This window comes from Lithobates pipiens, unplaced genomic scaffold (assembly GCF_037356315.1).
Source record: "Lithobates pipiens isolate NorthernLeopardFrog02 unplaced genomic scaffold, aLitPip1_a1.2 Scaffold_30, whole genome shotgun sequence".
In the NCBI taxonomy this organism is placed as follows: domain Eukaryota; kingdom Metazoa; phylum Chordata; class Amphibia; order Anura; family Ranidae; genus Lithobates; species Lithobates pipiens.
Genome location: NW_027507791.1, coordinates 180360908 through 180387277, shown reverse-complemented (window position 1 = coordinate 180387277; position 26370 = coordinate 180360908). Strand labels below are relative to the sequence as shown.

At 45.0% G+C, this 26370-nt stretch overlaps 1 protein-coding gene across 3 annotated transcripts in view; it reads left to right on the top strand.

The window, feature by feature from the left end:
• The window catches only part of LOC143943371 (Fc receptor-like protein 3), an 89606-nt gene that overhangs the window by 60020 nt on the left and 3216 nt on the right, over nt 1–26370 (top strand). Inside the window, exons 5-9 of one of the 3 annotated variants that reach the window (XM_077465100.1) lie at nt 520–792; nt 5095–5133; nt 13072–13137; nt 18910–19053; nt 23467–23538. In XM_077465100.1, the coding sequence (XP_077321226.1) occupies nt 520–792; nt 5095–5133; nt 13072–13137; nt 18910–19053; nt 23467–23538 (594 nt within the window). The remainder of the gene's footprint in view (nt 1–519; nt 793–5094; nt 5134–13071; nt 13138–18909; nt 19054–23466; nt 23539–26370) is intronic. The other 2 variants (XM_077465101.1, XM_077465102.1) reach the window with 2 other exon arrangements.

Genomic DNA, 26370 nt, shown 5'->3' with positions numbered 1-26370 from the left:
TGCATGTTAACTACAGTTTAAGTCACTGAACTCTGTAACCAGGCTTTTTAGAACAAGTAGTAAGAAGACACAGGAAATGTGAAAAGGTGCACACATTTCTACCTGCTGGCTGAATAAAAGGCTACGTAATACCCGAATAAAATGTAACATTATTGTTATATTTTCAAAATAGTTGTTATGAATTTAAAAAGAAAACGATATAAAACCACTACACATTCTCATATTTGTTTTACATGATCATCTAATTGCAGCTCATAAAAAATGAAACTAACTTTATCCTCAGCTTGAGTTTCAGTGTTCAGGTAGGCAGCTTGCTGGTTTTCTCTCCTTCAACATTAGTCCTTAAGCATTTCAGTTGGGATCACATGACTAATGCCTTGTTATTTGGTCAAGCGATTGACACCAGAAGGATCCCCTTATGTAACCATCAACTGTATATATACATTTTAAAAATATTTGGGCATTAATAATTGATGCAAAAACTTGATTCATGAAAATTTTTTCATTTTTGTATTTTAGAGTTGTTCACACCGCCAGTTCTGAGAGTGATAGAAGGTGATCCCACCGTGCTAACTTGTGACACCAGCCTCAGTCCACTAAGAGAGACAACAGAAATGCACTTTTCTTTCTATAGAGATGGACAGAATGTTCAGAGTTTTAGTACAGCTGGTAGATTTTCCATTCCATCTGCCTGGATGAAGGATTCTGGGAGTTACACGTGTCAAGTGAGAACTTCGACCAGTGAAGTGGAGAAGACCAGTGTGCCCCTTCACGTAGAAGCTAAAAGAAAAGGTGGGAAAAAATAGCATCGCTTACAATGTCATATAGATTAACAAATTTATTGTACTTTTTGTTATTTTTTGTGTTTGTAGTCAGGGTATACAGAGGGAGTGGTTTTAACTCTGTTTGGGGGAAGACTTTGCAGATCTTCAGCAATGAGCTTGTGAATCAACTACCCCATAAGGGGATTCACAAGCTCTGCAGCTACCATCTGTAAGCATGTGTACAGTAGGTTAGAGAAAGTGGCTTTCCGAACAAGCCATGACTATTAGGGTCAAGAATTATGGGGATATATTTAAGTGTTAGGGTAAGGTTACATTTAGGTGTTATGTTAAGGGTTTCATTGAACCTATGCACAATTAATTATTTCATTTAGGTTTTTGATGTACGGCCAATTCAAATATTAATGTTTGGCTGTCTAACAGGAATTCATTAGCAAAAATTAATATGACCGAAGAACTATTACAAAACGAACCTTTAGCATATAGTTCCTAGGTGCAGTAGAGCAATTTGATATGTGTGATACATATTGACTTATCAAAATTTGTCTGGTTTAGCAGGGGCTGGACTACTTTCAATCAGTGTGTGGTTGTCCCTGCTCATCAAAAGTAGTTTGATAGGCTTCTGTCGATGGGACACGTTGGAAAACATTTTTCTAACTGTGACTACAGCTGCTGATCAGCATATGAGGGTCCTGCTGTCAGAATACAATGTCCCGGTGGGGGAATTCCTCCATCCACCTTGTTTGTGTGGTGGAGGATCTGCTTTTTTCCTTTCATACTAATGGCTAAATGGCCCGGTTAAAGTGGGATTAGATTGGACTTCTACTTTAAAGACGTTCTAAAGGCTGAAGGTTTTTTACCATCATGCATTCTATGGAGCTGAAATAACGCAACTGCTCCTTTCAGAGTTACTTTGCTTTAATTTGTAGTAGCCAAAACAATGTCTGAATAGTGTTATAAGGTATTGTTTTAATGTATCTATATTTTGATTATACAATTAGTGAACATGTATTTTCATGTATGCAATGCCTGAAAACGAGAAATAGTGTATAACATAGTTTATCATGAAGCTTTGAAACATTTGGGAAAATCCATTGAGCAATAGTTTAATTTCTGCACGTAACAGAGTACTTTCTAGAACTTGATTTCTGTTACGTTTGTATTTAAAGAATCTGTATCTCCTTTGCTCAGTGATGACAATCCCCCATTTGTATAATTGGGGGCTCTCTGGATTTCAGGCAGATAAACTGAAAGATTACCAGGTCCCCAGAAGTTCCCATTGGGTTCAACATGAATTGGAGTAGTGATGTTGGCAGAGTCATAAAGTTGGCAGAACAGTGAGCTAACTCTGTAGCGAAGGGAAGAGAGACAGGAGGAGGTGTTTGCAATACTTTCTCTTTCGTTCATTGACAGACACAGTGCTCCATTATTCAGAACCATAGGGTTATATCGCCACCTTCAGAGGAGGACTAGGCAAAAAAAAAAAAACTTGGCTATGTCTATGGGCAGTCCTAGGTGATATACACCCCCCTCTCTTTTTTTCTCTCTAGTCAGGAGTAAGGACCTAATTCCCTGCGGGGCTCTCTAGTACTGGCATTTTTTTGCTTGTTGTTTTCTTTTTTTCCTGGACTTTTTTCCTGTGAGATCTACAATCAACTGCAGGACCGGGCGATGGGTTGAATAATATAGTTCAGTGGTCTCCCCAGTCTGGTGAGCGAGCGCATGCAGACCATAGCTACGCGCTAGATCGGCCGCGACATAGCCCCACTGGACAGGGGGCTGGTCATGTGAGTTGAACGTCTTAAGAGGTCACATACGACCAGGTCTTGGCCTTAGTCGCAGCGTTCCTCATGGCCAACAGCCCCTCCACTTTGGTGGTGAGGAGGATCTGTCTGGGAGCGTTACCACTGGATCGGTAATTAGGGGGCCCCACCTCTCTTTCCCTGGATGTTGTGTGGGTCGCGGGTACTCCCTGGGGTGGTCGGTCCCTCCAGGGGTTCTCCACCTCTTCCCCCGTGAGGCCCAGGTTTCTGGCCTAAGTGCTGCAAACACACTGTCCACCCCTCCTCTCCAGGGCTGTCACAGGGGTACATCTTGGGCTCATCTGCTGGATGGTCAGGCCTAGGGTGCAGGTGACCAGGCATCCACAGATCTGCGCTTCCTGCTGTAGCCCTCCGGTAATTTGGGGTGTGGTTTGAGGCCTACTGACTGGACAATGCATGGGGTGCTCCCCTGGCGGCCGGCAGAGGCTTTCAATTTCTATTGCGTGTGTCCGCCTTCCATTCCGTGGTTCTGTTCAATCCGTCCCCTCGCGAATCTGCGCACTAGCGGAGGGTGGGGCACCTGGTAGTCTGCAGATTATTTGGCCTACCAGACCTTGCGGCCGCCTTCTACCAGAGGGTTCTCCCTGTGCGGGGCCTTAGTGGGTGCCCACTGTGTGGGGCTACGGTCGGGGTCCCCTGTGTGGGGCCTTGGTTGGTGTCCCTTGTGTGGGGCCTTGGTCCTCATCCCCTGTGAGGGGCTTCAGTCGGCGTACCCTGCGTGAGGACTCTGTAGTGCCCCTGTGAGTTTTTTTGCCCCTGCCCTCCTCTGCCTCTTCTGTCTCAAACAATCCTATATCTGGCTCTGCTGCCAGAGAGCGGGGTTGGTGGCTATGTTCCCTATTCTGTCAGGTAGTGAGGATATTTCCTCCACAACTGAAGTGCAGCAAAAGAGGGTGCTGGTTGTCACACTTATTACATCTGAGCGGGACCCTTTAAAGTTGGGGGATGCAGCTGCTGCTGTGGAGGAAGGCTTGTCCCCTTTGGCACCCAGAAGTCATCTTGCATGGCAAAAGCATTCCCTTCTCTCTCTGATTTTGCCAAATTTGTCCATGAAGAATAGTAGTGTCCAAAGTGCCCCTTTGTGTTTCCAAAAATGCTTTGCTGGGAGGTACCCCTTTGAGGAGTCCCTCCTTAAGAAGTGGACTTTTCCACCAGTAGTGGATCCCCCTGTCTCTAGATTGCACAATGCAACCATGATTGCAGTGGAGGAAAATCCGTTTTTTAAATATCCAGAAGACATAGCTGGAGGGGGAGCATAATCCCCCTGCCTTTCATGAACTGGCAGACCTGTTGGCCTAGGAGCTGCAGTTTGTTTGCTATGCCTCTTGGACACAGTTCCTCCAGTTGCTGTTTCCGCAGTGGGGCTTACAGAAGTATTGTGGCTAATGTGTTGGCCTGCAGACTGAGCTTCTAATGTTCTGCAAACTTTTGTGTGGCCATGTGTATGCAAGCCAAGCTTGAGTGGAATTCCATCTGAAAAACCATCAAAGATTTTTCCGATGGAGTATCGTGTGTATGCGGCATAAGAGGAAGTTACATCACACAAAGGGGGAAGGAGTTATAAACATTACATGTAATGAAAAAAATGACCACAAGGAGGCAGCATAAACAAAAACATTCAACTAGAGCCTGGGTCTCTAAACTTTCTAAATAAAGGGCCAGTTGGGAGTAAAAAATGCCTCAGGCTTGGTGGTCAGTGGGATTTAAAAAAAAAACATTTTTGGAGCCCCATCGCTGGTGTCAGTGGGGGGAATTATACCCTACTGTTGATGTCGGTTATAGAAGCAATTAAATTGCTCATACAACTATGGATGGCAGCACACAGTCAGAGGATAGCAGACATGAAGCAGCAGTTGGCTCCTTCTTCAAGCTGTGCCCCAGTGAGCAGTATAAAGATGAAGTGCCAGTCTGCACTTGTGTGGCAAGGAGAGGAAAGTAGGACATCCCTAGAGGAAAAGCAGAAGAGAGCAGCAAAGTGCTGGAGCGGAGGACATGTCACAGTGGATAGTAGGCATTAGCTGTCGTCTGGAACTGCAATAAAGCTACACTATAACCACACAAGCCTAAACTTTGCTCAAGATCTATGTTTGCCCCAGAGTGGCAGTTTCCCACCACACAATTTTTTTTTAAAATATTTTTACTTGCATTATTTAATCATTTAACATTTTTTAGTTTATTTATATTTTCTATTTATTTTTATTATTTTCTGTATTATTTTGTACTATTGTGGTGGTCTGGCTGCACACAGCAAAGGCCAGGTTCCTCTGCTTCTGCATGAAGGTAGTGGATGGCAAGCATTACTGATGTGCCCTCTTTTTCCAACATATCTCTTTTGTTCCTCTCAGAGAGCACGCTTTATTACCAAATAGGTGTAATCATAAAAACATTAACTGCAACTCTAGTGCAAAGTTATTTGACTGGGTGGTCCCACATTAACATATTGCCACCCTCCATCACCTTTTTCATGTTTTTTTTTCCTCCCTGCCCAGATGAAGCCAATGTGAACAGGAACAACAATGCCATATCAGGTGGGAGACTTTCCTTCAGCCCTTGTTGGCCTTTTCTGGATGTCTTTCTCCAAGCATAAGTTGGAAAGGGCAGGCAACATCAAAAATTAAGTATACAATCCTATGCCAATAGGCTGCCTGCCATTCCCCGTAGTGAAAACTTGAAAGTCAATACAACACTTGCCAACACCCACTTTCCTTTTTAAGCCATTCCTGCCTTGGTAAAACAAACAATGGCAGGATTGAAAAGGTATAAATAAAAAATAAACTACTGTGTTGAGAATATTCCACTGGATGCAGGTAGCCCTCAAGGTAATGCCCTACCCGTTTGCAGGTGTCATGTCAGAGAGCGTTTAGTGCAGTGGGAGGATTTGTGACATAGAAGCTGACTTTTATCAAAAGGTCTGAATCACAGAGCACTACCCAACACCCACTGCAACTGTTACTGGTAAAATTAATACTGTAACGGCTCCCCTAATATAAAGGGGGTTAACGCCGTTTGCGATGTTCCCTCTCCGAGACACACATCCAATCGGTACCAATATCCACAGTTAAACGACCCTTTCCTATAGGAGCTGATCCCTCTGGCAAAAAGACGAGACGCACTCTGACTCTGCTGAAGTAGGAATGACTTTATTAAAAACCAACATTGTATTTTTATACACAATTCTAAGGAACATGCTTTAACATGAACAAGAGCCCAGCATCCCAAGACGTCTGCTATGCTTCAAACGATCCCACCCAATACACATCTTTTCACAAAGGGTTAGCAGCCAGTCTGTCTGGCACTTTACACTACACACAAGGATAGACTTAAATGAACAATAGAAATGCAAAACAACTTAATTCCTCACAACAATGACACTTAACCCCCACATACAGTATACAATGTATTATACAGCCTTGAATATGGCTATCACAGACCATATCGGGGGTTTCTTTTATTCACCCTGTGTCCCAAAGTGACCCCACTGTCACACATCTCCCCTTTTGGCAGGAGACTAACAGAGGAGGGGACCCCAGACGGGTTGACTCCGCAGTTAGTCCATGGGTCCATTCTTCCAATACTGGATAACCCATCAACATTGCACTAGGAGCCCGGGAGGGCGTCGGTTTGCCGGGACAACCCATCAGCATTGCCATTTTGCTTACCGGGTCGGTAGCTGATGGTGAAGTTGTAAGGTTGTAGGGCTAAGCTCCACCGCAACAACCTGCCATTATCTCCGGAGACCCGGTTAAGCCAGACCAATGGGTTGTGGTCGGTGACCAGTGAAAATTCCTGTCCGTATAAGTAAGGGTTCAGCTTTTTAAGGGCCCAGACCAGGGCCAAACACTCCTTCTCCACTGCCGCATAGCTCACTTCCCGGGGTAATAGTTTTCTACTCAGGTATGCGACAGGGTGTTCTCCTCCATCCTCCCCAACTTGGCTCAGCACCGCCCCCAGTCCAAACATGGAAGCATCCGTGTGGACAAGAAAACGTTTGGTAGGTACTGGGGCAGCCAAGACAGGGGCATTTACAAGTGCTTGCTTGAGGGCTAGAAACGCGGATTCACAAGCTGGAGACCAGAGGACTTGCCTAGGTAAATTCTTTTTCGTCAGGTCAGTCAGGGGTTTGGCGATAGCACTATAATTAGGGACAAAACGTTGGTAGTACCCTGCAGTTCCCAAGAAGGCCAAAACCTGGGTCTTAGTACGGGGCGTGGGCCAGTTAGCTACTGCCTCTACCTTGGCTGGCTCGGGTCGCTGGTTCCCACACCCCACTCGGTGTCCCAGGTACTGCACCTCCGCCATCCCTAGATGGCACTTGTCTGGTTTCAAGGTCAGGCCTGCGGCCCGAATTTTGTCCAGAACCACTCCTACGTGAACCAGGTGCTTCTCCCAAGACCCACTGTAAATCGCAATGTCATCCAGATATGCACATGCAAAATCCTGGAAGCCATCGAGGAGCCTATCCACCATACGTTGGAAGGTCGCCGGGGCATTTTTCATTCCAAATGGCATGACCTTAGACTGGTACAGGCCAAATGGGGTAACAAATGCCGACTTGGGGATAGCATCCTCGGCCAGGGGAATCTGCCAATAACCTTTACACAGGTCTATTGTAGTTAAATAACGTCCCCTGGCTATACGATCTAGTAGTTCGTCTACCCTGGGCATCGGGTAGGCATCGGTGGTGGTCTTCTCGTTGAGTCGCCTGTAGTCCACGCAGAACCGGGTAGTCCCGTCTTTCTTAGGCACCAGGACTACAGGCGAGGCCCAAGGGCTGTCAGAAGGCTCAATGACTCCTAACTGAATCATCTCCTGTATCTCCTTCCGCATTTCCTCTCGGACTGCTTCAGGGATACGGTAGGGGGACTGGCGGAGGGGTGCTTGTCCAGGGGTCTCTACCTTATGTACAGCCAAGGTCGTATAGCCCGGACTTTGGGAGAACGTCGCCTGTTTCTCCCACAGAAGCCACTTAGCCTGTTCCTTCTTTGTGGGGCTTAACCGGTCTCCTAGCTGTACAAGGCTAATGAGGTCGGTCTGGGGCTCTCTCTCTAGTAAGTCAGGGAGGGGTAAACCTTCTGAGTCGTCCGCAGCAGGGGCACATACTGCCGCAACAGCCTCCTGCCGTTCCTGATACTCCTTCAGCATGTTCACATGAAAGGTTCGCTGGATTCTTTCATCTGCACAGCTGGCAATGACATAGGTAGTATCACATACCTGGGCTACTACTTTATACGGGCCCTGCCAAGATGCCTGCATCTTGTCAGTCTTCACAGGCTTGAGCACTAAGACCTTCTGCCCAACCTGGAAGACCCGCTGTCGGGCCCCCCGGACGTACCATCTCTTCTGTCTTCCCTGGGCCGCCTGGAGATTCTCTCTTACCATCAGAGACAGTTGCTCCATGTGGTCCCTGAGTTCCAGAACATAGGGTACTATGGGGGTCCCTTCTTGCTCTGTCTCTCCCTCCCAGTGTCCTCTGATGAGATCGAGGGGTCCGCGGACCCTTCTCCCATAGAGTAACTCGAAGGGCGAGAACCCAGTAGATTCCTGGGGTACCTCTCTGTACGCAAAAAACAGGTGAGGCAGGAATCTCTCCCAGTCTCTGCAAGAGTCCGAAAAGGTCCTCAGCATTTGCTTGAGGGTACCGTTAAAGCGTTCGCAGAGACCATTAGTCTGGGGGTGGTAGGGGGAGCTCAGTAAGGGCTTAATATTGCACACCTTCCACAACTGCCGGGTGAGTACCGCGGTAAACTGGGTTCCCTGGTCAGAGAGAATCTCTTTAGGGAACCCCACTCTGGTAAAAATCTTAACCAGGGCATCAGCTACTGTCTCTGCTTCAATGTTGGACATAGCTACTGCCTCTGGGTAACGGGTGGCGTAGTCCACCACGGTGAGAATATACTTCTTTCCGGATGGACTAGGCCGGGCAAGGGGACCCACAATGTCAACGGCTATGCGGTAAAAGGGCTCCCCAATAATAGGCATGGACGTGAGTTTAGCCTTAGGGTGGTCCCCCCTCTTCCCTATCCGTTGACATGTGTCACACGTTTTGCAGTATTGTCGCACATCCTGGCTAAAATTGGGCCAGAAGAAATTCTGTGTGATCCTATGGGCCGTGCGACGGAACCCTAGATGTCCCGCTATCGGCACATCATGCCCGATTCGCAGAATCTCCAGCTGGTATTTCTTAGGTACCACCAGCTGTCGTTTCTGCGAAGGGGCCTTACTTCTCTGAGATGGCTTAGGGATCCTATACAGTCTATCCCCATCCCATTCAAACAGCTCCCCATCTATTCCCCTTTCCTGAGTATCTGCCTTAGCCCTATACTTGTGTAAGGTCGGGTCCTCCCGAGTTTCCCTCCCGAATTCTTCTGGGGTATCCCAGCCTAGGCGCGCCTGATCTAAGGTACGTGTCGGGGAGGATAGTCTCACCTGGGTCTCTGCAGCAAGTGGGCCGGTTCCAGCAGTACATGTCTGTGCACGGATAGTCACAGGGTTGACTTCATCGGGGCCCATCGGGGTGTAAGCAGAAAACATGGGGGCCAAATCATTCCCCAGTAGTACATCCGCAGGCAAGTCCTTCATCACCCCCACATTCACGTGTCCCGAACCAACCCCCCAATCCAGGTGAACACGGGCCACGGGTAGCCGGAATATGGTACCTCCCGCTACTCTTACGGCTACAGTGTCTCCGGTGTGTTGGCTCTCTGGGATGAGGTTCTTCCGTAGTAGGGTCATGGTAGCGCCGCTATCACGTAAGCCATTGGCTACCGTTCCATTAACCCGGACCGTCTGCCTGTGTTGTTGCCTGTTGTCCCGGTTAGCTGCTTGTATTGGATCAGCCTCGTGCAGGACGCCCCAATGTTCTTCCCCCTCAACGCAGTGGGCCGCAGGCATGGATGTGCGGGGGCTCCCCCTTGCTGGTTGTCTCCATGACTGGGACCGGATGGCTGGATTTAATGGACAGTCTGGCTTTTTGTGCCCTAGCTGTTTACATCCGAAACACCTGATGGGTTGTGCATAGTCCTGGGCGTTGAACCTGGGCTGCTGAGGATAAGTGGCCGCTGGGGTTGGTGCTGAAGCTGTGTTAGAGGCTGATAAACTGGGCCGAGATGGTGGATAGCGCTCGCTTCCGCCTGACCTTCGAGAGTCCAGATATTCATCGGCCAAAGTAGCCGCTTGCTGTACAGTCCGTGGTTGCTTATCTCGTACCCAATCCCGTAGTACCGGAGGGGTGTGGTTAAAGAACTGTTCTAAGAGTACTAGTTGGGTGATGTCCTCTATGGTATGAGCGTGGCTTCCCTGGATCCAGCCCTTAAGGTCTCACTGCAGACGATGTGCCGAATCCACGTATGTTATGTGGGTTTGTTTCCGAGATTCTCGAAACTTAATCCGGCTGGCTTCGGGTGTAATGGCAAATCGGGCTAGCAGAGCTTCTTTTACCCGATCATAGTCTTTAGCGTCCTCATCCTCCAGGGCCCGATACGCATCCGCCGCTCTGCCAGTTAAATTACTTGCCAGTAAGACGACCCAATCTTTGGGCAGTACTTCATGTATCTGGCATAGTCTCTCAAAGTCCTGCAGGAATGCTTCAATTTCCTCCTCTCCCTCCTTAAATAGTTTGAACGCCCGAAAGGGCAACTTACGGACAGGCGCTGCATTTTTAAGTGTTGTCTCCGATTGCCGTATTTCTGCCATTCTCTGTTCATGTTGCCGCTCTAGTTCTCTCTCCTGTCGCTCATCCTGCAGCTGGATGTCTCTAATGGCATTCTGTATGGCGGTCTCTGATGGGTTAGCACCATATAATGCCAGCCGCTGTCGAACTCGTTGCTGAAACAAGTCTTCAACTGACCGGGGTCCTGCATCACCATCCCTCTGATCCATCTCGGTTAGTTCCCTGATCAAGGTGGCCTTGTTCTTTGTCCCACTGGTCCCTACACGGCTCTCAAGTAAGTCTTTCAGTGCGGCTTTCCTGCAGGCTGCATAGCTGGTCATTTACTGTGGTGGTTTGAAGTGTCCCAGTAACTGGAGGGAAGATCCCGCTGCTGCCACCAATGTAACGGCTCCCCTAATATAAAGGGGGTTAACGCCGTTTGCGATGTTCCCTCTCCGAGACACACATCCAATCGGTACCAATATCCACAGTTAAACGACCCTTTCCTATAGGAGCTGATCCCTCTGGCAAAAAGACGAGACGCACTCTGACTCTGCTGAAGTAGGAATGACTTTATTAAAAACCAACATTGTATTTTTATACACAATTCTAAGGAACATGCTTTAACATGAACAAGAGCCCAGCATCCCAAGACGTCTGCTATGCTTCAAACGATCCCACCCAATACACATCTTTTCACAAAGGGTTAGCAGCCAGTCTGTCTGGCACTTTACACTACACACAAGGATAGACTTAAATGAACAATAGAAATGCAAAACAACTTAATTCCTCACAACAATGACACTTAACCCCCACATACAGTATACAATGTATTATACAGCCTTGAATATGGCTATCACAGACCATATCGGGGGTTTCTTTTATTCACCCTGTGTCCCAAAGTGACCCCACTGTCACAAATACTTTTAAAAAAAAAGTCCAAAAATATTTCCCTCTTATTCCGGCTTTTGCTGCCACTCATATCAACAATTTGACCTCCTGGCACCTCTCTTCCGTCTTCTTCTTCTTCCTTTCCCTTTGTAAAAAAATATACCCCCTTGTATTTGGTCGGAGTCTTTTGTGTCCACATTTAGGCCTGTGCTTGTTTTTAAAATGTGGTGCCAGAGTTGCCAGTTTTCCCAAGACCCTAAGTGAAAAAGCTAAGAAGTTGTCTGGTATTTATAAGCACATCTTTCAAGGGTAAAAAAAAAGACCTGACCTGTGTTCATATGTGATGGCCTATTTGAACAGTGCAACAGTGTGGCTGCTATGACCTCAGCCTTTTATACTGAGTGGGCTTGATTATCCAAAAGCCCCCTTATTGGCCTTCATAAGCCAACCAACCTAAGATTAAAGGCCATGTAGTGCAATATGGTTACAGAGAATTTACTGTAGCTTAGCCAAATTCCACAAAACTTCACAGAGTAGCAAACTTTGAATCTTCTAGATCTGCCGTGAGTCCATGGTAACAGGGAATCTGAACCACATCCCTATCAAGTTATGATACCTCATACTTACTCCATAATAGCAGCAAACAACATAACAACACAGTATTTTACTCAAAATGTAAACGGATACATTTTAAGCATTGAATAGCATTTCATTTCCTGTCTTAAGCATTAGTTCTAGGCAGATCAACAGGCTAACCAAAAAAAACAGGCACCATTCAACTGCTGGTAAGATAAAACTTGTCAATAAATGTATAGGGTGGGAACTTGCTAAGAGGATGAAGGAAAGCCAAGGTCAGTAATCCCCACTTTAGGACTATGTAGCACCCCAAGCCAAAGGAAAGAAGGTCTTTAACGTCTCCTTCTTTACCCTAAATTATTCTTCACAATTGACAACAGGTATCACAAGAGGCATGCCTTGAATGTAGTATACACTGCACATGCACTAGTAGGCAGAGGAAAACCCTCAAAAAAAGAAACAGTTTTATGTTTGATTAAGTATTTAAGAGAATATATTGAGGATTTCTAACATAAGCTTTCTTTTGGGAAACAGCTCAGATGCCATACTACAGTACCAGTACTGTGCTCTCAGCATTAAAAACAAATGGACCTGAATAGAGCTATAGAGATATTATAAAGTGTCCACAAATCTCTGTGATATCATTCAGTAGTGCTCTACCCTCCACCACATAGATAACACACTCACCAGAGTGCCATAACCATATAGTGGTCTATCGATTTAAATCTCCTCAAGTGGGTCCACATCCAACAGATAGTATTTCACCACTCTCAGTATACGCCCCGATATAATGGCAGAAAATCACAAACAACAGCCATAATCGCACAGAATGTTTATTATGCTAAAACTATTAAAATATTGCGCAAACTCACATGGTATAGTGCCCTTAAACCAGAACTTAGTTCCCCCAGCAATGCTAAAAACCAAATGCTCACTGCTGCTCTGCACCTCCGAGCTGGCGTGCTTTCCAATTGTGGGAAATTACAAAACCGGAAGTCCCTGGAAGTGGCGTCTATGATATGCTGCTGTGTCTGAATGTGTTTTGCATGAATTGAGGCTTCCTGAGGACGCACAATATATGTGAAATGCATTGAGACACAGCAGCATACCATAGAGGTGACTTCCGGGTATGTCTTGTATATCTCCATGTCAGTTCATGAGTGTCAGACTTAAATAAAACTGTCATATAATAAAAATGCTATCAGTAATCCATAAAAGAAAACTAAAGGCTTTGTTCATCTACAGCACATTCTCCTGTAGAATTTTACAAAAATAATGCAAATATGAGCTCACTAAAAATATCTTCTATAATTTCACTTTAATGTACTTTCTTTTACCATCTCTTTTGCAGAGTCCTCAGATCCTTATGAAATGATAGCGACTGCACATCCAGGGACCCCATACCCAGTGACAGAAGGTCATTGTGCTATCCAATGTACAATCCTTATACAACTAATTGCAAAGTTCGGAGTTGCTGTGTGGCCTTTTCAAACCCTACTAAAAAAATAGCTATGGGTTATCCCTAAAGTATGCCTATCAATATCAGAAGGACTATCAGTATATAGTGGCTACAAGAGGTTGTTCTGTATATGAAGGTTGGAGAGGCAAGGCAGAAACCCCAGTATCTATGCTTGGGTAGTAGGTGTACTGATGTACCCATGACCTAAAGATAACAGGGTAGCTATTTTGTGCCTAAAGCAATAGACCAAAGAATGCAGCTTATCAAATCTCTTATTTACTCTCCTATGAGTAAATTTAGGATGAGATATAAGCACTATAAATAATTTCTGATGTGGTCAAGCAATTGTGATGCAGAAGATACTTTAATTAGTGTTTAGGTTACAGGGAGGGTTAGGATTACATGGAGAGTTGGACTACAGAAAGGGTTCATATTAAGCTTACAGGAGGGTTAGTGTTAGGGTTATAACAAGGAAATTGGGTTACATGAACAGTTAGTGCTAAGCTTACACAAAAGTTAGTGTTACAAGAAGGCAGTGGCGGAATTATAGGGGTCGCTGAGATCGCCAAGGCGACCGGGCCCCGTGCTGCAGGGGGGCCTTGAGGGCCTCTCTGTATATCTGAAAGACCGAGCTCCCAGATCTTCAGCCGAAGTGTAATCGGCACTGTGCGGAGAGCGCGGAGTCATCACACTGCTTGTAACTAAAGTGAAAGCAGTTTGTGCTCTTTGTCTCCCCCTACAGTGCAGTACCCGGCAGGAAGAGGTAAGATGAAGCACTGCCGTTTTTTGAAAAGACTTTATGTGTGTGTGCATTTGTGTGTGTATGTGCATGTGTGCGTGTATGTGTGTGCATGTGTGTGTGTATGTGTATGTGTGTAGATGGCGAGCGGGCGGGGGGGGCACACTGGGGGCATTCAAGGGCACACTACCAGCATTTGATGGCACACTGGCAGCGTTTAATGGCACAGTGGCTGCAATTGATGGCACAGTTGTAGCATTTGAGGGCACAGTGGCAGCGTTTGGCACAGTGGCTGCAATTGATGGCACAGTGATAGCGTTTGATGGCACAGTGGCAGTATTTGAGGGCACAGTAGCAGCGTTAAATGGGCACAGTGGCTGCAGTTGATGGCACAGTGGCAGTGTTTGATGGCACAGTGACAGCTTTTGATGGCACAGTGGCTGCAATTGATGGCACAGTGGCTGCAATTGATGGCACAGTGGCAGCGTTAAATGGGCACAGTGGCAGCGTTTGGCACAGTGGCTGCAATTGATGGCACAGTGGCAGCCTTTGATGGCACAATGGCAGCATTTGAGGGCACAGTGGCAGCGTTAAATAGGCACAGTGGCAGCATTAAATGGGCACAGTGGCAGTGTTAAATTGGCACGGTGGCAGTGTTTGATGGCACAGTGGCAGCGTTTGATGGCACAGTGGCAGCGTTTGATGGCACAGTGGCTGCAATTGATGGCACAATGACAGCGTTTGTTGGGCTACAGTAGCAGCGTTTGGGTACAGTGGCTGTGATTGATTGCACAGTGGCTGCATTTGAGGGTACAGTGGCAGCGTTTGATGGCACAGTGGCTGCATTTGATGATTTGGTTTATAAAAAATGTTGTGCCCCCCAAAAATATTGAGCACCAGCCGCCGCTGTTTAGATGTATGTATGCACATTTTATGTATCTGCGTTTAATCCTGCCCCCCCTTCCCATATTAGAGCTGGGCGATTTTCTAAAAAAAAAATGCTGTCATTTAAAAAAAAAAACTCAATTCACAATTCGAATCCAGTTTTTTTTATGGACACCGCGCCAGTCCTGAGGAGCTGCGGGCAGGAGTTTTTAGGTGAGGCCGTGGCTTCGTACTAGTCCGCAGGTCCGGCCTCGGGAGCTAGGCCGAGGCCACGGCCTCACCTAAAAACTCCTGCCCGCAGCTCCTCAGGACCGGTGCGGTGTCAGCACTGATCCTGGTGAAAAAATAAATATCTAAAAAAAAACTATTTGCTGAAAATTTTTATCGATTGGACCTCTCAACTCAATTCAAGATTCAAATCGATTTTTTTCCCCAGCCCTACCCCATATGTGTACAATCAGAACTGTTTTTTTTTCTTGCTTGTTCAAAGTAGCAGCAAAAAAATGCTATTACTCTGATAAGCGACCTATGCTCAGATCGCTTTTCAGAGGCATTTGACAGCTGGTAAAGGGGCAATATGTTGCCTCCTGACCACCGGTTTTAATCCCTTAATGTGATTGTAAAGGTTTGCTTTTTTTTTTTTAATAACAAACATGTTATACTTACCTTCACTGTGCAGCTCGTTTTGCACAGAGTGGTCCCGAACCTTGTATTCTGGGGTCCCTCGGTGGCTCTCCTGGCCCCTCCTCTTATCAGACAACCCCCTAGGAGAAGCGCTCTCCCGGGGGGGGGGGTTACCTTGCAGGCGCCCCCGATGCCCGCCTCATTGGATTTTATTAACAGCAGTGTGAGCCAATGGCTGAGCTGCTATCAATCTATCCAATCAGGAGCCGAGAACCCTGGGCAAAGGAAGAGCGCATCTCCACCGAGTGAAGTTCCAGGGCTCAGGTAAGTAAAAAGGTGGGGGCTGGGGTTCCGGTGAGTGCCAGGTGTTTTTTCACCTTAATGCATAGGATGGATTAAGGTGAAAAAACACGAGGGTTTACAACCCCTTAAATGCATCATAACTATGCTGCAACTGCATGCAATGCACACAGTTGCAGGGTGGTTGCAGTGCAGCCCCATTCACTTAGGCCGCGTACACACGCGCGGACTGTTGGCCCAACTTTGTCCGTCCAACAGTTTGAGCGAACAGTCCGCTCAAACTTAGCATGGACGGACATGGCCACACACGACGGACGAACAGTTTGCTGAAACCGTGCGCGATGACGTGAACGGCACGTACGACGGGACGAAAAATACGACGTCCTATACACTGCAATGCAACCTTCCGACGTGGAAATCCTTTCTGAGCATGCGCGAGACTTAGTTGGCCGAACAAGCCTACACACGAGCGAACAGTCCGCTGAAACCTTGTTTCAGCGGACAGTTTTTCGGAATTTCCGTAAGACCTTGTTCGGCCAACTGTCCGCTGAAACTGTCCGCTGAAGCCCCACACACGAGCGGACTGTCCGCCCAAACACTGTTCAGCGGACAAGGTTGGGCGAACAGTCCGCGCGTGTGTACGCGGCCATAGGGATGTACTTAAAGGGTGCCCTGACTGGAAAAATATTGAGAAACACCGACATAGAGGAACCCATCTCTCCATTTTCCTCCTGCAACCGCTGAATGCCTGTGGGAGGGAGAGGTGGAGAAGCAGCAGCAAATGGAGAAATTGGTTCCTTTACATGTAGCCACCCACTTGCAACCGGGTCCTGTTGTTCCGCCACCAAACTCGGAGTAAAGGGCCCTGTCAGGGGGGCCCTCCATTGTTTCTTGCATCGGGGCCCTGAAGGTTCTAGTTACGCCACTGCAAGAAGGGTTAACATAAGGGGGGTTTATGGTATCTTTGCATTGGGATCTCTGCACCTCCGATGCAGACACTTAAATTATTTCTAAAAAAGGTTTCAGTCTTTTTTGAACTGATGAAATCTATGAAGTAAATATATGATTCTACTTTATTTTAACTTTAGAAAGAAAATTGCCAAAGAAAAATAGCAAAGTATCAGTTTTCACCCTACCAGAATCTGTCTTTATCCACCAATAGACATAAGTCGGCATTTGGAAACATTATGCAACAACCCTCGAGCAGGACACTTGGCTACATAAACAAAAACACTACAATTTAAACCTAAAGCACGAATAAAGAGGAGGGATCCAAGGACAGGTTGCAGAAAGCCTAGCACCAGATTTTTCCAGGAGACATATACTGAGAACTTTTGGTTGACCAGTCTGCAGCAACCCACATAATTACAACATTTGGCCAAACGAAAAAACAATAATCCTCTTTATTAATACAGGTGTTAATTTTTCAAAAGCAATAATTGTACTTTACTGCAGTTGCTTTAGTTTCAAAGTTGAACTTTGGGCAAAAAGATATATAATAAAATGTGACTGATTTAATTTAAAATACTAAAATTGTATAAAATAGAGGCACTGGACTTGAAGCTTGACTTTCTTCAAATGCAGGTTGGTTTTAGTTCTTGACAAATGTATCACTTGGAAAACACAAAGTGGGGTGATAGTTCCACAGAAGTAGGATACTCTTGACTTAAACATACATTACCAGAAGAAATTAAGCACCAAATGATCAGTTCAAAAGTCCATATATTCTTTATTCTTGTCAGTGAAGTCACAACCAGTAAAAAAACAGTAACTAATAGTATTTATTCCCCTTCATCAGTCCCAATATGGACCTTGATAAAAACTTTTAGATGGATATTTTAAACAAGGATGAGTATTCAGATCTCAGTGGTATTAGAATTCCAGCAACCAAACACGAGTCCTGATAAAGGGGGATTCTTTATCTTTGGCTACTATTTTTCCACTGGTCGTGACTTCAATTTTAAGAATAAAGGGTATATGGACTTTTAGACGAATTGTTTGGTGCTTGGTTTCTTCTGTTCGTGTTAATTTTAAATACTGCCAGTATAGAAGCCTGACATTAGATTCCTATATTCTTCCACGCATCAGAGCTCTTTCTCAAAGAGCAAAGAGAGGGTCTTATTAGTATGCTGTCGGTCCTTCATTATCCAATTTTCAAGCTAAAAGTGGGGAAAGGACCAAACTTTATTGCTTATCTTTAACAGAGAAAAGTGAGGTCACCCAACCATCTATGCAGGGCTGTTGATGTGCATAAATCACAAGTATGTATGAACAGAATTAGAAATGTTACTCAATTTGCATATACTGTATGTATTTCAGCACTGTTTTAGTATTTGCTGTTACTTTAAGTACAACTACACCTTTAGACAAACAAGCAGTGCCTTTGGTTTACTCACCTGAGCCCTGTAATTCCCACACCGGAGACGTGCTCTGCCCGTTGTCTCAGCTCTTGATTGGATAGATTGATAGCAGCACAGCCATTGGCTCCCATTGCTGTCAATCAAATCCAATGACGCGTGTCTGGGGGGTGGAGCCGAGTCTGGCATTCTGTGTCTATGGACAAAAAATGCTGGACTCGGGAGCGCACCCACATGGGACCCACAAGAAGAGCACTTCTCCTAGGTGGTTTCCCGATGCTGGGAGGAGCTGCGAGCACCGTTGGGGGACCCCAGAAGTGGAGGATCAGGGCCACTCTGTGCAAAACGAACTGCACAGTGGTGGTAAGTATGATATGTTTGTTATTTAAAAAAAGAAAATAAGAGTTTACAACGAGAGTTTTGAGGAAGTGTCAGAATCATTGGCTTTTTATATCAGCCAGGGAATCTTGTAGAAAAATATTCCTATTTGAATTACCAACTTTGCCTAGCTAGCACATTCATTTGACTTCACTACTTTCAATTTACTCACCATAATTCAAAATAATAAAAAAAACAACAAGATATCCCATGGTAATGGCTGTGACAGGCTCTATAACACCAACCCAAACATCTGCTCTAGCAGGATAGCCAGCAGGAGATAAAAGAATGAAACATCAGTGGTTCAGCCTACTTGCATTCATTCCTAACAGAATCATAAGTATAGATTGGAGTAACTTTCTTTACAGCACCTTCATTCTGCTCTATCAATAGTATGCCATGCCTTTGCTTTAAAATACAAATAACGATTGTCTGTTTTTCCTATAGAGACAAATAACACAAATAATCTAGTGTCGATACTCCCTGTGACTTTGGTAGTATTGCTCCTAGTCCTTGTTGTTGCCATCTTAATCTTCGTGTACAGAAGGAAACAAATTTGGTTATCTGTGAACAACCAACAGCAAATAACAGGTAAGTCCTATAGAAAAGAAAGACTCCCAACTGATCCATAAGACCCTGAAAGGAAAACGGTGGCATAACTGTTTTTCACATCTTAATTCACTAATTTGTACCTATGATGAGATTTGTAAGTAGCTCACACACTCATAGTCCATGTTCCTCACTCTGATGCTCAAATGCATTGTAGAGGCCAGTGACTGCAATCAAGGATATCCTTTGTCATTGTGGACAATGGAGCGCTAGATTTTCCCTTTTTTTGTACAAACTAATCATAAAAACAGCATACACTGCAGTGTGATTCACACTGTGTCTTGTGTTAAGCAGTTACCCAAGTTGCATTTGTATTCAAACTTCCTATAGAATGAAAAAGTTGATCCTCCTGAAACTGATATCTAAAGTATGTGTTAAATTTTTTTTAGACCAGATCACACCACTAGACATGTGCAATTTGTTTAGTCCTGAATTAGTTTTATTAACGAATTTTGACAAATTCGTCAATTCCGAAACTTCCAAATTTTTACATTTCAGAAAATTTTTAATTTCCAAATTTCAAATGTTCTAATTTCCGAATTTCCAAATTTCCGGAAATTTGGAATTTCGGACATTCGGAAGTTGTAAAATTCTAAATTTCAGAAATTGGAAATTTTGGAAATTCTAAATTTCGCAATTTGGAAAATTTTGGAAAATTGGAAGATTAGACATTTTGGAAATTTGAAAATTTGAAATTTGAAAATTCGACATTAGGAAATTAAAAAAATCTAAAATTTGGAAATTCGAAAATTCAAAAATAAGAATGAAAAATCTGGAAATTCAAAAGAATGAAAATCCAAAAATTTGAAAACTCGAAAATATGAAAAAATAATTATCTAATAATAACTATTAAATTATAGGTATTGGGATTTCCTTTCAAATTTGGCTGTTAGTGAACGTAAAGAGTATGAATTTATCCGAAGTTACGACTTACTTGAAATAATGAATGCCGTATCTAAACAAATGGAATGTAACGATCTAATAATAATAAATTATAATAAAAACCTTTTTATTATTATTGTTATTATTAATTTGTTCCATTCCATTTGTTTAGATGCAGCATTCATTATTTCGGATAATTCGTAACTTCAGATACATTTTTATATTCGTTACGTTCAAAAACAGCCAAATTTGAAAATAAATTCCAATACCTATAATTTAATAGTTAGGAATTCGGAATACGAAAATTAGTAATTCACAAATTCGTAATTCAAAATTCGAATATTTGTAAATTCATTAATTTGAAAATTTGAAAATTAGTAAATTCAAAAGCTGGAATTCTGAAATTTGAAAATCCGCATTTTCGGATTTCCGAATTTCCTAATTTTTCAGAATTTTTGAATTTCTGAAAAAAGCAAAAAAATGCATTTAAACGAAAAGAAACAATTTTTTTGGCAGCGCACATGTCTACACACCACCACGGAGTTCTTCAATACAAAGAATTAAAAAAGCTCCTTACCAGTGTAGCACTGACCCCCAAAGGAGCTGCTTGGGCTTACCGTTACCTCACCTTTTCACTGTGTCCGTCTTAGGGGTTCCGTTCAAGAGTTGGTTAAAGAATATTGGCTCTGACACTTAGTCCTTTTTTCAAAGCTTTATTAAAAGAACATCAATTTGCAATAGAGGGATGGAGGGTTAAGGGGGATTCAGGTACCTTGTAATTGCGGGTTAGAGGTGTCTCTTGATCCAGCAGGCAAACAGCTTCAGAACTGGATCCAACACTCACCGGCTAGGCCTCTCTCACTGACCTAGCAGCCGATGAGATGCTCGGTCAAAGTCTCTGCCACAGTCTTGTCAATTTAGCGGTATCGTTGTGCAATCCTCTGCCACAGGAATGCACAACCAGCAACTTGTTGTAAATGAAAGAACTGTCACACAGTGCCAGTTTCTTTCAGCCGGTCTGGCGGTACTGTGTGGTAGATGACCCAGAATGCGTCCTCCAACTGAGTCTCCAGGCTCTTCTAGAGATACCAGCCTTGTTGCTCGGTCCTCTCCTGAAAAGTCCTCCCCTGGAGCCTCCAGTCGCTTGGCTTCTCCCCACAAGCAAGACAGCACAGGACCACCCCTGGATCGGTAGGCCCCAGGACTTCTGGGCCTACCCTTCAGTTGCGAAGCCTTGGGCCAGCCGGCCACGATACATAGAAAAAGGCAGCACACACCTTAGGCCAGGAGGGCCATGAGGTCAGGATAACGAACCCCGAAAAAAGTGGCACCTGTACCTTAAGTACCCTTACCCAGGATGCACAGTGGGTAGATCACTCCCACCGGGCTGTTTCTGAGTAAAGGGATACCCAATGCATTCAGCCTGTTGCATTTCCAACACTTACCGGTAGTGACAGCGACACCCACGGGCAAGCGGAAACTAGCACAACAAAACTGAACTGGTACAGAAACCAGAATTTTGACATAATTAGTCTGAGCCAAACTGCAGCTTCAGACAACTTAAATGTACAGAAAAAAATTGCGTCTGCTCATTAGGAGCAGGAAGCTACACCAGATTTTCTGATTTCACAAGGAGATTACAGAATGCCTTGCTGCTCAGCAGCCAAATAAATCACGATCCAAGGAAAAAAGACTCTCCAAAAGACCAAAAAAAACCCCGGAAAAACTCCACCTCGATGGGAGGTCTCCCAGCGACTGTAGCCTTTTTGCACTGACAGCTCTTATATAGCCAAGGGCCCGGGCCACCCGGTGATGTAAATGGGTGACCCCTCCTTCTCTGTCACGTGACATCACATGACATCAGAAGGGGCGGGGTCACCCGGTCACATCACCGGTGGCCAAGCCCTTGGCTATATAAGAGCTGTCAGCGTAAAAAGGTTAGAGTCATGGGGACACCTTCCATCGAGGTGGAGTTTTACCGTTTTTTTTTTTCGGTCTGTCGACACTGTGATTGAAAATTGTTTTTCCATGGAATTGTCAAAAACCAAATCTCCTGTCATTTTTACTTTTTTGACACTTTTTTTGGTGAATGAGTAGGGGTATAATGTACCCAATACCCATTCACATAAAGGGGGCTGGGATCTGGGGGCCCCCCTTGTTAAATGGGGCTTCCAGATTTCGATAAGCCCCCCCACAGACCCCAACAACCATCGGGCAAGGGTTGTGGGGAAGAAGCCCTTGTCCCCATCAACATTGGTAAAAGGTGTTTTGGGGGGACCCCAAAGCACTCTCCCTATTTTTGAGGGCATATGGCCTGGTACGGTTCAGGAGGGGGGTGGCCTGCCAGATTGCGTGCTCAGATAAGGGTATGGTATGGATTTTGGGGGGACCTCCATGCCATTTTTTTTTTTACATTTTTGGCAAGGGATTCCCCTTAAAATCCATACAAGACCTGAAGGGCCTGGTATGTATTTTGGGGGGGACCCCAGGCCATTTTATTTTTATTTTGGTGTGGGGTTCCTCTTAATATCCATACCAGACCTGAAGGGCCTGGTATGGATTTTGGGGGGACCCTCACGACATTTTTTTTGATTTTGGCGGGGGGTTCCCCTTAACATTTATACCAGACCCGAGTGGCCTGGTAATATCCTGGGGAGGGGGGGGGGCAGGATCCGACAATACATTACAGCCGCTAGCAATTTTAAATAACATTTTTTCCTTTAGAAATTTAATTTTGGTGTTGTAATGTTAGGACCATGGAAAAGATGCACTACTTTACAGGCAGACTAAGGAGACCCCCAGGCACGATAGTTAAAGGAATATTTTTTATTGTTTCACTTTAAGCATTATTAAAATCACTGCTCCTGAAAAAAACATCTGTTTTAAAACTTTTGTTTGCATTGATACATGTCCCCTGGGGCAGGACCCGGGTCCCCATACACATTTTATGGCAATAAACTAGCAGAAAGCCTTTAAAATTAGCACTTTTTCACGTTCGTGTCCCGTATACTTTGACGATGTTCACTCAAATTTTTGGCCTGTTCGCATGTTTTGCTGCGAACCAAACCGGGGGGTGGGGTGTTCGGTTCATCCCTATTTATAAGCAAGTGCAATAGCACATCACTTCTTTCCCCTGTCAAAAGTTATGTTCAAGATCATTTGCTTTGAGTTCAATCAATACCATTTTACTATATTGTCCAAGCACTGAGGAAGGGGCATTTTTGCCTCCGAAATGTGTTGGCTATCTTTTTCTGTTCTGTTGTCATTTATAGTTAACAATAGAGCATTTGGGGCTCTGGGCACGGTCATCCTTTGTTAATTTTTGTATGGAATTTTTTTTTTTCGGGCAGGACCACAAGCTGAAATTAAAGGGAAAAAAACCCGGGCAAAAGGAAAAAAAATGCAGCCACCACATCTAAGGACTGTTATGCTGCAATATATACATTTTTACTTGTGGTTTTTGATGAACAAATTAATTAGAATAAACAATTCTTAATGTTCTGTCTGTTCCAGTTTTTGATAAGGAAGACACGATTGAGTTTGAAGAAAAATATGCTGTATCTGAGGGTCCTCATATACCACAAGGTAAGTGCAGCAATATTAATCAACACGTTTAAACTTGTGACTATTCTAGGAAGTTCAATAGCCAGTAGCCAATAGCTTCCGTCTCGTAGTTGAATCTGAGCATGGGTGATTTTTGGAGTGTCAGAATTGCCTACACACGATCCGAATTTGCGATAAAAAGTTTTTCCGTCGGGAAAATTGAGAACATGCTATCAATTTTTGGCTGGTGGAAATCCGGACAGTTAAAGCGGGAGTCCGCCGGGACTCCGCGTTTTTTTTTTTTTTTTTAAAAGCCAGCAGCTACAAATACTGCAGCTGCTGACTTTTAAAATAGTGACACTTACCTGTCCAGCGCGCCCGCGATGTCGGCACCCGAAGCCGAACTCTAGATCGTCTTGTTGGGTGCTGCCGCCGCCATCTTGGGTATGGGAATCAGGAAATGGAGCCTTTCGGCTTCATTTCCCGGTTCCCTACTGTGCATGCGCGAATCGCGCTGCGCAATAAGGATGGTCCCCGCTGCCTCTGGGATCTGTGTGTTTCCCAGCAGGCAGCGGGGCACTTGCGTAAAGGGGCGGGCACTTGCGTAAAGGGGCGTAATCTACGCCCCTTTCCGCAGAGAGCTATCCCGGAAGTGGGTGCAGAATACCTGTACTGTACAGGTATCTGCACCCCCCTCCCGCCTGAAAGGTGCCAATTGTGGCGCCGGAGGGGGGGAGAGTTCCGATGAGCGGAGGTCCACTTTAGGTTGGACCTCCGCTTTAAATTCCGATGGAGCATACACACGGTCGGATTTTCTGATGAAAATCTCCCATTGGTCTTTTTCTGGCCAGAATTCTGATCGTGTGTACGCGGCATAAGGGGAAATCTTGTGATGGTGATAACTGTCTAAGCCCTTGTACACACGGTAGGACATTCCGACCACAAAATCTGTTGGATTTTTTCCGATGGATTTTGTCTGAAACTGGTGTTGCATACACACAGTCGGACAAAATTGTCGGAAAATCTGATCGTTCAGAACGTGATGACGTTCGTTCGTTACGACGGGACTACGTTCAGGCTAGTAGCCAATAGCTTTGGTCTCGTAATTTGATCTGAGCATCGGAATTCTCTACAAACGATCGGACAAAGTCCGATCGGATCATGTTATCGGGAAATTTTATATCCAGCTTGTTGGTCGGACATTCCGACGGAAAAAGTCTGATGGAGCCCACACACACGGTCGGATTATCCGACAACACGGTCCGATCGGACATTTTCCGTGTGTACAAGGGCTTAAAGGAAATATTACTTCCATCTGTGTCTAATAGCAGGGAAGTAAAGTGAATATCTTTTAAGAAAAATAGCTGACACTGTATTCATGTTGGACAAGAGTTACACGGGACAAAACTTTAAGAGAATAACTTTAGTTAAAGCGGTAGTAAACCTGCAAATTATTATTTTTTTTTTTAAACCTGCAAAGCAAAAGGCATAATGAGCTAGTATGCACCGCATACTAGCTCATTATGAAATACTTACCTTCGAACAAGGCCCCGACATCTGGCCCGATCCACGCTGAGGGAGCTGACATGCTCCCTCTGCGTTTCTTCCGGGTATCGCGGCTCCGGCGCTGTGAGTGGCCGGAGCCGCGATATCGTCACTCCCGCGCAATGCGCACAGGAGATTTCATTCCGGCCGGTCGGCCACTGCCGGATTTTCAGGCCGAGAATCCCCTTGTGCGCATGCGCCGCTGCAGTCAGCGGCGCATACCGAGGGGAATATCTCCTAAACCGTACAGGTTTAGGAGATATTTTTTTTACCTACAGGTAAGCCTTATTATAGGCTTTCCTGTAGGTAAAAGTTAAAAAATTGAGTTTACAACCACTTTAAGTCCTTATTCCGAAGGAAAGAAAGAAACTTCTCTTGCAGTGGGGTTGCTCCATGTTGAAAGAGTTAAATGATCATTTGCGTCTAAGGTACTTTAACCGATTCCCATCCGCGCTATAGCTGAATGAAGACTACAGCACGGACCTACTTCGCCAGTTGCCTATTTTTTTCTCCTTACGCTATCAGCCAGCAGCTGTCTGATCGCAGAGAGTCATCGAGTCATCTGTGCCCACCTGTGCCACCTGCCAGTCTACCGGTGCCCACCAGCACCACCTGTCAATGCCTACAGTGCCACCTATCAATGCCCCCAATCAGTGCCTCATCACCAGTGCTGCCTATAAGTGTTACCTATTAGTGCCCATCAATGCCACCTATTAGTGCCCATCAGTGCCATCTATCAGTGCCACCTCACCAGTGCCCATCAGTGCCACCCATAGGTGCCACCCATCAATGCCACCTATCAGGGCCCATCAGTTCTGCCTTATCAGTGCACATCAGTGCCGCCTTATCTGTGCCTATCAATGCAGCCTATCAGTGCATATCAATGAAGGAGAAAAATTACCTGTTTGTAAAATTTTATAACAAACTATGGAAAATGTTTTTTCCTTAAAAATGTTTCCGTCCTTTTTTTGATTGTTATACAAAAAATAAAAACCCCAGTAGTGATTAAATGCCACCGAAAGAAGGCTCTACGTGTGTGAAACAAATGATAAAAATTTCATTTGGGTACAGTGTTGCATAAACCCGCAATTGTCATTCAAAGTGCAACAGCGCTGAAAGCTGAAAATTGGTCTGGGCAGGAGGGGGGTTTAAGTGCCCAGCAAGCAAGTGGGTAAAAAGTTTTACTTACCTCCTTACCTCTCCCCTGCTCCCCTATGCTCCACAGGTGGAGTGTTCCTTGGCATCCTCATGTCCATTGTAGGGCTATGCATACTGCAGACTACAGGTACTTGATAGAGTCAGAGAATCTGTAACCACTGGAGTGTAGTG